This window comes from Crotalus tigris, unplaced genomic scaffold (genome assembly GCF_016545835.1).
Source record: "Crotalus tigris isolate CLP2741 ecotype Arizona unplaced genomic scaffold, ASM1654583v1 scf7180000017585.4430047, whole genome shotgun sequence".
Lineage (NCBI taxonomy): Eukaryota > Metazoa > Chordata > Lepidosauria > Squamata > Viperidae > Crotalus > Crotalus tigris.
Genome location: NW_024096493.1, coordinates 2698594 through 2712562, shown reverse-complemented (window position 1 = coordinate 2712562; position 13969 = coordinate 2698594). Strand labels below are relative to the sequence as shown.

At 36.2% G+C, this 13969-nt stretch overlaps 1 protein-coding gene across 4 annotated transcripts in view; it reads left to right on the top strand.

The window, feature by feature from the left end:
- PCSK5 (proprotein convertase subtilisin/kexin type 5) overlaps nt 1–13969 on the top strand; it is a 221874-nt gene that overhangs the window by 60082 nt on the left and 147823 nt on the right. For all 4 annotated transcript variants that reach the window (XM_039361345.1, XM_039361354.1, XM_039361370.1 and 1 more), the window contains exon 4: nt 9439–9582. In XM_039361345.1, coding sequence (XP_039217279.1) covers nt 9439–9582 — 144 coding nt within the window. The remainder of the gene's footprint in view (nt 1–9438; nt 9583–13969) is intronic.

Here is a 13969-nt window from a genome sequence, read left to right as displayed (position 1 = left end):
AGTGATTGGCCCAAATTCATCCAGTTACATCCCACTGCAGAATGTGGGCTAGAATTTTCATCTTCTATTTTCTGGGCCAGTGCTTTTATCATCACCACACAAAAGTCCACCAGCTGAAAGATGGTACTCTAAAGTCAAAACCAGCATAAGAACAACTGCTACGTCAAACTCTCTTGGCATGGATAAAACATTTAGACAAATTTGGGTGTCAGATCCTCAAACTTCCAGAATAGATCTGGAGCTAATCATGTGACCAAAATAAAGATGCTACGAAGTCTGGTTATTGTAAAGGAATTTATTGATGGGGAAGATTGATTGGTAAGAGATGAGTTGGACAGAAATTGAACAGACTCTCAAAATCCTGCTACTAAACCCTACCATATGGAAGAAGCATTCCTGGAGTCTCTGCATTGTCTGTTTCTTGACCTGGCCTATCTCAAAGGTGGTTACTAATGTTGCCTGAATTGATGTGCAAGAAAAGGACAGAGGATGAAAGCTTTGGTCAACAAGTAAGATTTATGAGAAATGAAGGCAGATTCCAACCACAGATAAGAAAGGTCAGAGAAAGATACCTCAATAGGGAAAGTCAACAAATAGAAAAAAATGACTGGAAAAAAAATAACAAAAAAAATAATAATAGGTAAGGTGGATTACTCAAGAGTAATTATGGGGAAAAAAATCTAAGAGGCAAATAGGATTAAAAGAAGACGGAAAAAACCAGAAACTCTTTACAAGTGGGTTTATAGAAACATTTATAGAAAGAGAATACACTCAGAAACTAAATAATGGATACTAAAGTATGAGAGGCAACAGACCATCTTCAAATAGGAAAGCACCAGACAGAGATGATATACCCTTTGAAAAGACAAAGTGATAGTATCTCTGTATTATTAAATATGGACAAAAGAGACTGAATAATGGAAAATATGGGTTTATTTGCTTACACAAAGAAAGTTGATATTCCCTTACTTCTAATTTTATACTGAATTAATGTTTGACTTAAGATGTAATAAAGAAGAAAATAGTCATAAGAGAGAAGAATACCAAATGAACAGATTTTTTTTCAGAAAATCCAAGTTTTGGGGATATGAAATATAGTGAGCGTAAGATGGATAATGCAGAGAGCAAGTGAATGCAAGAGGGAGATTAGTCTATATTTTATCAACTACAGCAAGGCTTTTGATTATGTACAGTAGTTCATGCCAGAAAGTGGAATATATTAAGACAAGTGAATATGTCAGAATACCCGATTATTTTTCTGATGAATCTTTAAAATAAACTAGAAGCTATCATAACAATTAAATTTGGATAAACAGAATGGTTCAGAATAAAGAAGAGCATTAATTTTTTATTGTTTTCTTCTCCTTAGCCTGTATAAAAAAGCCATTTAAGAATGGCATAATTGGAACATCTGATATATAGAATCAAACTTGGAGAGTGGAACACTAATAATTTGAGATATACAGGCAATATCACTGCATTAATAAAAATAAGGAAGACTTAGAAGAGTTAAATAAAAACTAAAATATAAAGTAAAATATCTCTGTTAATATTAAATATTAGGAAGTATTAAATATTAAGAAGGCAAAAGTGAAGTCAGCCACTGAGTTTACCATTGATGATTGAAGAAGGGAAGGTAGCTTTGTTGTGTTCGATTAGACCATGCACTGGAAAGATAAAGAAAAAAAAATTCCCAAAATGGAGGACTATAGCAAATTTAGACAGGTTTATGAAGAATAAGGATATTTTCATGACAACACAAAGTTACAGTCTTTCCAGTAGTATCCAGCTGTATTCAGCTGTGTAAGATGAACATTAGGAAAGAAAGCAGAAAATTTCAAATTATAGAATTTGTGATAGTTACTAACAGAAGCATGGATTACAATGAAGAACCAAACAATCAGCAACTAAATAAAAGACAGTTGCTCTCTATTTGGGCATGTGATGCAAGTGGAACAAGTAAAATGTAGCTCTACTTAATGAGATTAAGAGGAGTAGAATACTAAAAGAAAAAACAATAGCTAAAGAATCAAGGATATCATTGGAATGTGATAAGCAGTGGAGTATGATCAGAGATAAATTGAAACTATAAGCATTTATCCATTCAGTCATCTGTAGCTCAGATTTGACTTAGTAGCACTAGCTAACTTTAGATTTTGCCATGTCTGCCCCTGGAATTGGCTCTTTTCAGATCTGGAATTTGATCCTTCAATTAAAAAAAGTTCCTCGTTTTTTGTCTGTACAGATTAACAATGGATCTCCAATATTTCAGAGTTACATTGTTCTCAGCCATATACCAGGTGTTTTCTCATTTGCACACAAAACATATATATTTTGTACTAAAACGAGCCTTTTCACACACAGGCTTCGCTAGTAACAATGATGATGTCTTTTAATATGAATGATTGTATTCTACATTCATGTAAGGCAGACAAGTCAAACTCAAGGCCCGTGGGCCAGATCGGGCCTATGATGTGTTTAGATCTGGCCCATAAGCAGACTAGGAGGAGGAGGTGATTTACTATATAGTGGAGGGGATGAGCTGAAGTGCAGCAGAAGCAAAGGGGCTTGGGAGAGAGTCAGCTGGAGCTGTGGTGTTGATGGGGCTCTGCTGAGGCCCTGGGATTGATGCACATGGCTCCAACTGAGCGGGGCTTCTGGTGGCCTCAGGAATGGCCGGCAGCCACACACAGTCTTCGGGCAGAGAGTCACCTGGAGCTGCAAGGCTGCTAGGGACCCCAGAATCAGCACACGCAGCTCCAGCTGATGACCACTGCATGAAAAGACCCGCCAGGCAATGAGTAAACGCATGGGGGAGGAGAAGACATAAAAGGGATTTTGGCGGGAAGGAGTAGTAGTGAGGGGGGAGAGAAGGCGATAGAGGAGAAGAGAGATGTTGGAGGGGCAAGCCTGAGGGGGAGAAGGGGAAACAACTGCCCCTTTGAGGGCAACCATAATGCTGATGCAGCCCTTATGAAATTGAGTTTGACACCCCTGATGTAAGGTAAATTATTGTAGCAATTTTCAGAAGCTGTATTTGCAGGGTTCATGAACTTTGACAAATGATTTAAGCAAAACAAATTTTGTAAGGAGAAAAAAACTGACTGGGATGATAGATTTATAGCTTATCATAGGATCAGCATACAGTATGGATTACCAGTGATTCTTTTGGTACTATATATAGTTCCATAATGAAAACTGTGGGCTAAAATTGAAAAAGCTGCTTGTGTTCACAGAAGAGGCTTATCATAAACCTGCTTCAAAAGCTATTTGTCATGAAACCTGAGTGGGGAGCCCTTTTTTTTTTTAGACAAATAGCTGCTGAATTTAATTTTCATAGTCCATATTCCAAAAAAATAAATCCATCACATAGAGTTATTTGTTCTGTTTAGTTTTTGGTATGTAGATTTTCTCAGTAAACATCTTAGTTTTGTCATTTAAACATTATGTACCCGTTATGGCTGCAGCCAAATGGAATGTTGTACATTCACACCATTTTCTTGCTTATATAGTGCTAAAAGTCCCAATAAATAGAAAGTGCTTTTTAAGTGTTCCTAAATATTTGCAACATTGCTTTATTCCCATCAATTTCATTGTTTCCTCTTTCTGTTATACCAATGACCCTTTTCTGTTCAGCATTATGTATATATTATTTCATTTAATTGTTTACAGGCTTAAATGTTCTTGAAAAGAATGTAGACACTTAAAAAGGATCTTTTTTAAAAAAAAAATCCAAATATGACAGAGCGATATTAAGATGTGAAACTAATAAAGGAGATGTGAAAATTATATAAAAATACTATTTAAAGGTACTGTAACAGAGTATATATATGTGTGCATAATTTTCCCATGTTTTTCCCTGTGGTAGAGCAGGAAGAATAACCTTGGTCTGCATATTTGCTGTCCTTTCATAAAAAGCAGAGCATTTCTAAGACAAGAGGTAGGGATAAAATGCTATGCAGAAGGAAAACATTTCAGTATTTTTTCACTAGACAAAACAATAAGAAGTTTAATTATTAATATAAGTACATATGTTATTAATTAATGATATGTGCTAGTTTGGACTTCTATTACAAATTACAACACATTTTCTTATTCAGTATAATTCAGTGGTATGAAGTTGATTGTTTCACCATTCTTCCAGGCTGCTCCACTGGCATCCTCTTGAATGAAGTGAATTTGGGGTGTCAGACAATAAAAATATTAACTTTTCACAGGTGAACTTTATGCCCACGCAAAACTGTTGAAAAGAAAACTGCTAAGGAATTTTATTCAACTGACTGTTTTAAACGGAGACTAAACATTCTGAATATCCATTTCTTAAAATAAAAAAGGATAGATAGAGGTGTTCAATAGTACAAGGAATGAGAAGTGTCAAATATACAAGCTGAATTCAGAAAAGGCAGACGCCCAGACACATATTGCTAATGTCCACTGGTAATGGTAAAGGCAAATGAATTTCAGCAGTTTTGGCATATCTGTTTTTTTATTGATTTTTGCTTTATTGACAATACAAAGTCTTTTGACTTTGTGCAAAACAGGTGGATACCAAGTGTTGTTAGTCCTTGCCTGCAAGCAGATCCAGCAGCCGAGTCGGATGAATCAGATATGGGGGAAGGGTTGCCTGGAGTCACATCAGAGTCTGTGGAAGGCTCTGAGGAGCACGAAGACTCAGAGCTAGATGTGACACCGGGCCCATCTACTCATGCTCATACAGAGAGACAGCTGGGTTGGGGGCCTGAACTGAGTGAAGATGAGGAGCAGCTGGGGCCTGTTCCAGATGCACGGATGTGCAGGGAGGAAAGGCATGCAGGAGAGCAGAGGGTGGTGGGGCAGCTCTCCAGGAAAGCAAAAGACACTAAGAAACCATGCCCTGGCTGGACTATAAGAGGACAGGCGTGGGAGGGGCTGGTTGCCAAATACAACTGTTCATGCTACGTCTTTGTGCTTCTGTCATTGGATTTCTTGCCTCAGGATTCTTGGATATTTAATCATGTTTGTCAGCTTTATGTCTGTTTGAGTGACTTAAACCTTGAGCATTCCAGCTGAGAACTCAAACTGATCTTGTTCATTTCAACAGCTAAAGGACTGGTTGGAGTTTTGTTCCATAAAAGCTGTGCCAAAATAAAAGGGGTTTATCTTATCAAGTCCTGCCTTGTTCAATACAAAGGGGTTTTTCCTCGTGAGTAAGCAGTTGAGCAATATTCACATAGGCTGGGACAGAACATCAAGATACCTGATATGTCTGTTAATGGTGACCAAAATGTTGGAATAAAATATGGAGCAAGTAAATTGTTCAAAATGAAGAAAGAAGTATACCAAGTTATCTTCATTTAACATAGGCAGAAAATATCCAGAGAAATGCTGGATTAGGAATCAGATTGGAATTAAAATTACTGAGAAGTGCCGATGATATCAGTCTGATAGCTGGAAATGTGGAAAGATTTAATTTCTTGTAGAAGATTTTTTTAAGAAGTACAAAAACATCTTAAATTAGCCAAATGATGACAGTCAGACAGAAGACTGACAGAATCCAAATTCAGGTAATCCAATTCAGATCCAACAACTGAAGATCAATGAACAAATTCTTCCTTTGGAGACCAACACAGTAATTGTAGTAAGCAGAGGCAATTCTCTGTCAGGGGTGTCAAACTGTCGGCCCACGGGCCAGATGCATCATGCAGAAACCGCATCCACCCCATTGCTGGCAATGGGAAAAAAGTCATGATACATCATGACATGTCACGTGACATTGCGAATTTGACTGCTTTAAGTCATTGTTTTGATCTCCTCAACTCTGCTGAAATTGGACCTGGATTCCCACTATTTGATTGTGAGTTACTTCTTTCTCCCTACACAAAAGTTTCATATCTGTTTGAGCATCCAGATAGCTATGGAAAACCAGATTGATATCAAACTTTCTCAGCAGCACTATTTCAGATTGAAACACTGATAGAATTGATAGAATTATTGACAGAATTATTCCATCAATTTAAAAATTGATGTGCTACTTAGAGCTTTACATCTATCCTCTGTCTCAATCTCTATAAGGCATCATGAACGCCAGCCAGGATGCACCTAGAGAAGCCAGAATAATTTCATCAACAAGCACTCAGAATCTTACTATACCTCTTAAGATGAGTCTTACATCCTCATATATACTTCAAACAGATAAATTTCTTATTGTTAGCAACAAAGAACAAGTGTAGACAGACTTCACCCAAATCAGCCACTTTCTTTTTGAGCCAATTTTTGTTCATGACAGGTGGATCTCAGAGCAATAGACTGATTTCCTGCTCTTCAGGGCAGTTGCAGAATTGCATTAAAAACCCTCATTTTAATTATCTTGTTTATATTACTTAAAATAAAGGAGCATCTTGTTCTATGCCAAAATTATCCAAAATGAATATTTCCTGACATGTTTGTCAAGCTTGGCTTTCTAGTTCTGTAAACTGGCACAGAACCAAGATGTGTAACTACATATCAACTGCAGAGTACTTCCCCTATTGAAAAGGCAACCCTGAAGCTTGAATAAGCAAGTCTCAGTTAAAGAACACCTAACCAGAAGAAACCCTGGAGAGAACTGCTTTTTCATAACTCTCAAGAAATTAACAGATCATGGAAAATTAACTATCATGCAAACCTGGTTAACCTAAAACAGCTTTTATTACTTTCATCTCAAAGCTGATCTGGATAATTTGACACCAACTCTAGTGTTAAGGAAAAAAGGTGTGAAGAAATTGCACCCCCAACCTAAAGTTGCCAAAATCACTAATGCCTCAGAATTTAACAAACACTCCTCACAATTGATACAAACGCTACGATTGGCACAAAGAGCCATGGAAAGATACATGCTCAGCATCACAAGACAAGATAGAAAGACCTGCACATGGATTAGAGAACAAACAAAAGTATATGATATCATCTTGAGAGTAAAAGAATTGAAATGGAAATGGATTGGTCACATAGCAAGAAGAACAGATGGCAGATGGATCCAGGCAGTAATCGAACAGATCCCACTTGATAAAAAGCGTCCACGAAAGATACGTAAAACGAGATGGATTGATGACATCTGCAAGCATTGCAGGACTGTATTGATTGGAAACATGCAGAAGAAGCCTTCATCCTGCAGAGAAGGAAGGAAGGAAGGAAGGAAGGAAGGAAGGAAGGAAGGAAGGAAGGAAGGAAGGAAGGAAGGAAGGAAGGAAGGAAGGAAGGAGAGGAGGAGGAGGAGTCAACCAGCTCATATTTTCTAAGATAGTATTATTGACCATCATTATTAGCTTGTTTCCTGTGTCAAAGTAAACTTAAAAAAATATTAAACAGATTCATGGATATTTGACTTAGCCTGGATGTATTTTGCCTGTTTGCAAGCATGTTAAGGAAAGCTTACTAGAGGCAGTAAAGTTATTGCTGAAGAAAAAAACGGTTCAGGCAAGGACAGCCTGCTGACATCACAAAAGAAAAAAGAAATTGTCTTCTGGCAGGTTTCCAAATCCTTTCAAGGAAACAGGGTTTATAATCTCACACCCTTCTCTACAAATCAAAGCACAGGGCTGGTCTGAGGCAAAGAGCAGAAGTATGTTGTTTTTCTTAGTGAGCTCTGATACACAGGGGTTTTTTCAGTGTAAATAAAACTTGGAAGCCAAGGCCAATTTGGGGGTGAAAAACCAAAGGAGGTTTTTGCCTATTTCCCTTTAAGATAAAATATGGGAGATCTATTCATGGATTGGAAATTGAGTGAGGTTTTCTTTCTTTGGGGAGTAGAATCAATTTGGGAATCAATTTCTATGAAAAATGAGGGTGCAAGAGAACATATAGAAGGATTGTTTTAACTTTATGAGAGAGAGAGAGAGAGAGAGAGAGAGAGAGAGAGAGAGAGAGAGAGAGAGAGAGAGAGATCCATTTATTTTAATAGCTTACCTAGCTATTAGAAAAGATTTCTGTAACTATTGGACTACATCTTCAATAGTTTTGCATCTATTTGTTTTCAAGGGAGGGAGGGAGGGAAGGAAGGAAGGTGTTCAGTACATTGTGGTTTAATACCTTCAGTAACCATGGATTTAGCAATGGTCTTACCTAATCTGGCTTTAAGAACCTTAACAACTATGGTCTTAATTGTTGGTCTCACAAAATATATGATAACTATGTATGCTTTTAAAGTATTTTCTCTCTAAAATCATACCTTACCCTCTGTATAATATTTTTTTAGGAACTGGGAGATTTCATGGAAAGAGAAGGCAGAGAAACAATTCATTTAGTTAGCTCATTTTTAATTTGGCAAAAAAAACCAATTAATACAATACAGTTACATATACATTATTCAGATTTCAATAGTCATTTTGCAAAAGCATTAAATAACTGAACTTATTGATTGCAGGATATTGTAGAGAGGAAAGAAAGAATGGAGTCCAGTTGCCTGTTGGCCACCATTACACGTTGTAAAATACTAGCATATTCTACTGTATAGAGCTGTGAGTGGAAGCACGAAAGGGGATAGGAAAACAAGAATGAAGGAACTCTGAGAACTCTTGTAGCTAGTATGTGTTGCTATGATACTAGTACTAAGAATTTTTTCAGGGAAGCTTAAGCAAAGCACGACCACGGAGAGTCTCAATGGGATAGTCATTAAAAGGAGTCACTTTCTCTACAGGGTTAAGAGATAGGGTGTGGATAATGAACACACAATTGTCCGTTAATTTCTTTGTAACTGAGCACCATACAAAATAAAATACAAATGGTTCAATTTTCATTTAAGTTAAAGTAGTTTTCAGAACTTTTGCTATTATAGTCAGCTTCAGCTCAACAAGCTGTAGTTTTACACAGAAATTGTTTTGGTTATAGATTTATCTTTTACTGCTGCTGCTGCTGCACTAAACATGCGAACATTTTTTCCATTCCCTTTTTTTTTGGAAATATAAGATTCTAGGTAGTCATTTCATAGATTATACAGTACATAACTCTATCCATATTCTCACATATATCCCACACATAAGCATTTGTACATGAGTTTGTATATGTGTGCATGTGTGTATATGTTCCATGCTATTTTGTACAGCCATTTGGTCTAGTTTTGCCATGTTGAATGCTGAAAAATTCAAATGCAATCCCAGAAGGGTAATCCAGAAAAGACATTTTATAACTCTTGGGATGATTTCTAGGAATATATAATAACAAAATGTTATCTAATAACTATTTCTCCATATAAAAAGGATTTCAAAAGAAGTAATAAGTTTGAATCATTTTCTTTTCATTTGCCATTCATTAAAATTACCTTGCTGCTTCTTATTTAGGAGATTAGTTTTCGATCTCCTGTTTAAAAAGTCAATATGTTGACAATTTATTTGGTTATGCTAATGAAAATGTTTTTTTTTTATCTTGCATTTGTGACTAATCACTTACATGCAATCCTTATTTTGTTCTCTTCCCTTTCTCTAGCATTGCAGTGATAATACACATCTTTGTCAGTCAGATATGAATATTGTTGGTGCCTGGAGGAGAGGTTACACTGGAAAGAATATTGTGATCACTATTTTGGATGATGGCATTGAAAGAAACCATCCAGACTTGATGCAGAATTATGTGAGTGCCCATGTTGCTTCAGACTGCAGAACCTGTTGCTAATTGATAATAAACTGCCTACGATCTGTGGTCCAAAGACAGTAATAAAATGCAAAGCTGCCCTGTGTATTTGTAAAACATAGAATCTTTAGGAAAACAAGTGGAGACGCTGAGTTCAAAGGCAGAAGTTAAAATCCAAGAATCCAATCAAACTGTATCTGTAGACCAAACATGTCAAACTCGCAACATCACGTGATGTCGCGCAACATATCGGGATGGTTTTGCCATTGCCGGCAATGGGGTGAGCATGGCGTCTGCATGACGCATCCGGTCCATGGGCCGACACCCCTGCTGTAGACCAAGGTGTAATGCATATAATATTCTGGGGCAGTTAATAAGAAATTCTAAACAACTGAACTATAAGCAAGATCTGGGATGAGTAACCAGGTGAAGTATCAATTGTTTATATTCCATGTAGACTGAGTTCTTTAATATTAATATCAGGCTCTCCCTTATTAGCACATAATGTATTTTGTGCAGCTATGTCCTGTTTTATAAGCCAGTTGACTTCAATTTATTCTCAAGCTTATAAATACTAAGATTCCTCTTACCCAGGGGTCTTCAGACTTGGCCCTATTATGATTTGTGGACTTCAACTCCCAGAATTCCTCAGCCAGGGATGCTGGCTGAGGAATTCTGGGAGTTGAAGTCCACAGGTCATAAAAGAGCCAAGTTTGAAGACCTCTGTTCTTACCTATTTACTGAGTGTATCTTAGAATATAGCTGCAAAACGTATTTACTAGAAGCTATATATATTCCATCATGAATTTATCAATTAATATTTTGAGGGGCTAAATCATATATTATTACACATTGCCAATGAACATTTTATTTCAATTTTAGCACTTTGTTTTTTATTACTAGCATTTTCTGATTCAATTATGATAACTCATCTCATCCTGCCTATCAAATTCTTAACTGCAATCTTTATAATGAGGATACAGTTTCCTCTTAAACTCACATTAATCAAGCTGTTTTTAGAAAACAGCTTTGGCTGGGTGTTTACATATTTGATTTAGGCATAAATCATGGTTTAAAAACCATAACGCTTTGGTTCATATAGCACATTAAGCCAAAGTCAAGCTAACCACATCACTAATTTACTACAATGAATGCTTTAGAAATGATTTGACATCAGGTTCCTCAAATTGTCTAGAGAAAACATAAAAGATTGTTTAGTTCTGGGAAACTATCTTCTTATACAAGCACTATATCTATATGTATATGTATATATGTAGCTAAATAAGGAAAACTAGAAAAGAGGGAAATATTATAGATTTAATGTGCCATCGATGCTTGTAATAAAAATTAGATAGCTTATAAGTTTTAAGTCACATTTATGCCAAACACCCTCCTAGAGTAACTCATTTCTTCTGTAGGCAGTTCTTGAAAAGATCCAGTCCTTAGCAAAAAAAAATCCCAACTCTATTGTCTAATATTGAAGACTTTTGAGAAAAATTGTTTTAAGTATATAAGAGAATTTTTAGAAATTCTAATTATCAGCAAGTTAGGAGTTTTTTTCTTAATATTTGTTAAGTCCAAGAATAGTTAACTTTCATTACCAGAGTTTATTAGTCAGGACACACATATAATTCAGTAAACAATCAGAAGTCAGAAACCAGAAGATCTTTTTTAAATCAGAAAAGCTCAACTGTGTGGCTTTGAAGCATATCAGTGGTTTTTTTCATTGCTCCAGTTCTGGGGCTGTTATATAAATAAATAAGATAGCAACTAGTTTTAATTGCTTGAGTAGTTACTTCTTTTCCACAACATAAATATTAAAAGCCCCTGCTCCCATTCTTTTGTTTTCCCAATCCCCAAGCACAGAAGATCAGTTGCAGAATTTATTCTGTACACGCTTCACACACACACACACACACACACACCATTCAACTAGGGGAAAGTAAAACTTCTTGCAACCTAATAAAAATACAATGTAAGCTGAATTGCACAGTTGTCTCTTGTTATGAAGCGCACTTTGCAGAAAATAGAAGAGGAGCAGGAAGCACAATGCTTGGGCTACATCAGGGGTGTCACACTTGCAACGTCATGTGACGTGTCGTGACATATCGTGACTTTTTTTTCCATTGCCGGCAATGGGGTGGGCACGGTTTCGGCATGATGCATCCGGCCCGTGGGCTGGCAGTTTGACACTCCTGGGCTACATGGAACTGACATGTAGACTCATTTCCCTGACCCAAGTGATGTTTCAGGAAAAGCCAAGAAAGGTTTATAACCGATGTGTCCAAACTAACTGAATAACATTCATGCTTGTTATAGACAAAACACAGTGTTGTAACTTCATTTATATGTATGGAGAATACTAATGAAATTTGAGTAATATGATAGACTTCCCAACACTTACCCAAGTAACTGATAATCAGTTTTATTACTTCATTTAACTCTGCCTTTATCACAACAATATTGGCTGGCAAAACAAGCATTGCTTTGGATCTCATTCCTTCCCTGTTTCTTGAATGTGACTATGCTTCATTCTTGATTTTTCCAATGGAATTACATGTGTCCATGCAAATATTAGCGACATAACTGATTTTAAATTCAGTTCTTAGCACTTGGAATATACTCTCTTAGCTCGGGCTTTATTTTTAAAGTCTGCATGATTTGAACAAGCAGAAGGTTCTCAACAGATACCAAGCTGACAATTACAAACTTTTTAAGACAAGGCTATGAATGTTGTTTTCTCTGTGGTTTGCCAGTCTCCGTGGCAATGTGTCTCATAATGCCAGCGACTTCTGTTGCCTCTGCTTAATAACTAACTATGCCTGCAGGTCACAACCTGCAATTGATGAGAAGCCCTTTCCAGGGCAGCCCAAATTTGCCAGTTAATGATACCAGTCCTCCAGATATCCACAAATCCAATGATCATACATAATAAACCACAGTCTCTCACCAGGCCGAGTCACTGAGCATTCTTCAATGTCATCCTAAGCCTGTCATCCTACAAAAAGCAAGACGAAAAACTGTTTTGTAAGCAGTTCATGAAAATTATTTTTAACTTAGAGCAGGACATTTGCTACATTGATTCAATGCAACTCAGGTTTTCTACTGATTAGTTTAAAAGCTGTTATATTTTTCCTCTCTTTTCTGCTACTTATCTTTAAAAAGATGGAAGGGGGACATTTAAAGATAAATTAAGCAATATTCTACACTGTTCTGCACTTCCTACTTTAAACTGAACATTCTGACAATATTTAGCGAAAATATTATTTCTCATGCTATACCCACTGCATACCCTTAAATTCTGTTTTAGACAATCCAGTCACACTTTAAGTATCAGAGCATGGAGAAGGCAGCAAAGGGAGAAGATAATGCTTCCACAGACAGGATATGATCTATCAGCAGAATAATATTTTCAATTTCATCCAACATCAAGGGTTTCCTTGGGGAGGGAAAATAATTTCATGTGCATCATGACCTAATTTTCATCATTCTTGAAAAGACATCAAAATGCACATGACTTCATTGTAGTTTTTATTATATCCACAATTATTTGACCTGAATTTGACCTGGTCATGCTGAATGTGATCACCTTTTGGACATTTGACACGAGCAACTTGATTGATTTTGTGCCATCAAGTTGTTTTCATCATTTAGTGTTCACATATATCTTCTACATGATGATCTATTCCTAAACTCTTTTTTTTTTCAAGTCTCACAACTGTGCACTCATCACTACTGTAATTGAGTTCCAGCCAGTTTGCAGCTGGTCGTCCTCTTCTCTTTTCTAATCACTGAATTGTATCATCTTATTATACTGTATGTATTGGAATTCTTTTGAAATGAATGCTTTGTGCTTTATTCACTTTCTCATCTCTCAACATTTTTAATCTGGCCAGTTGTAATATTTCACTTACAGACATTTTGATGCTTTCTCATTATAACTGATGACATTAGTAAAAATTTAATTTCAAACTTTTGAACTAAATTGGTTAGCCCTCAACTATTGAATCACAAACTCAAATAAAAGATTCAAATCTCCTTGAATCTCAGATCATCAATATGAATCAAATCAGGCCTGAACTGCACATGCATACAAATTCAGCTGTATCATTTGACTGGAATCAAAAGCAAATGTTTTCTACAGGAAAAGTGGAGAAAATAAAATCAAATTTTACATCCATTATATCTATTAAAGATATGAAAATGTGTAATTGATACATGTATAGTATCATTTTCAAAGTGGGCTTAATAATTGAAGTTGTGTTTGCAAATCATTTTATGAACACATGAAGATATTTCCTTTAGGCAAGTAATGTTCTCTTAGGATCACCTAAATAGCTATGTCTTTTAGTAAGAATGAAGGTAATCCACGTTGGAAATAAATATA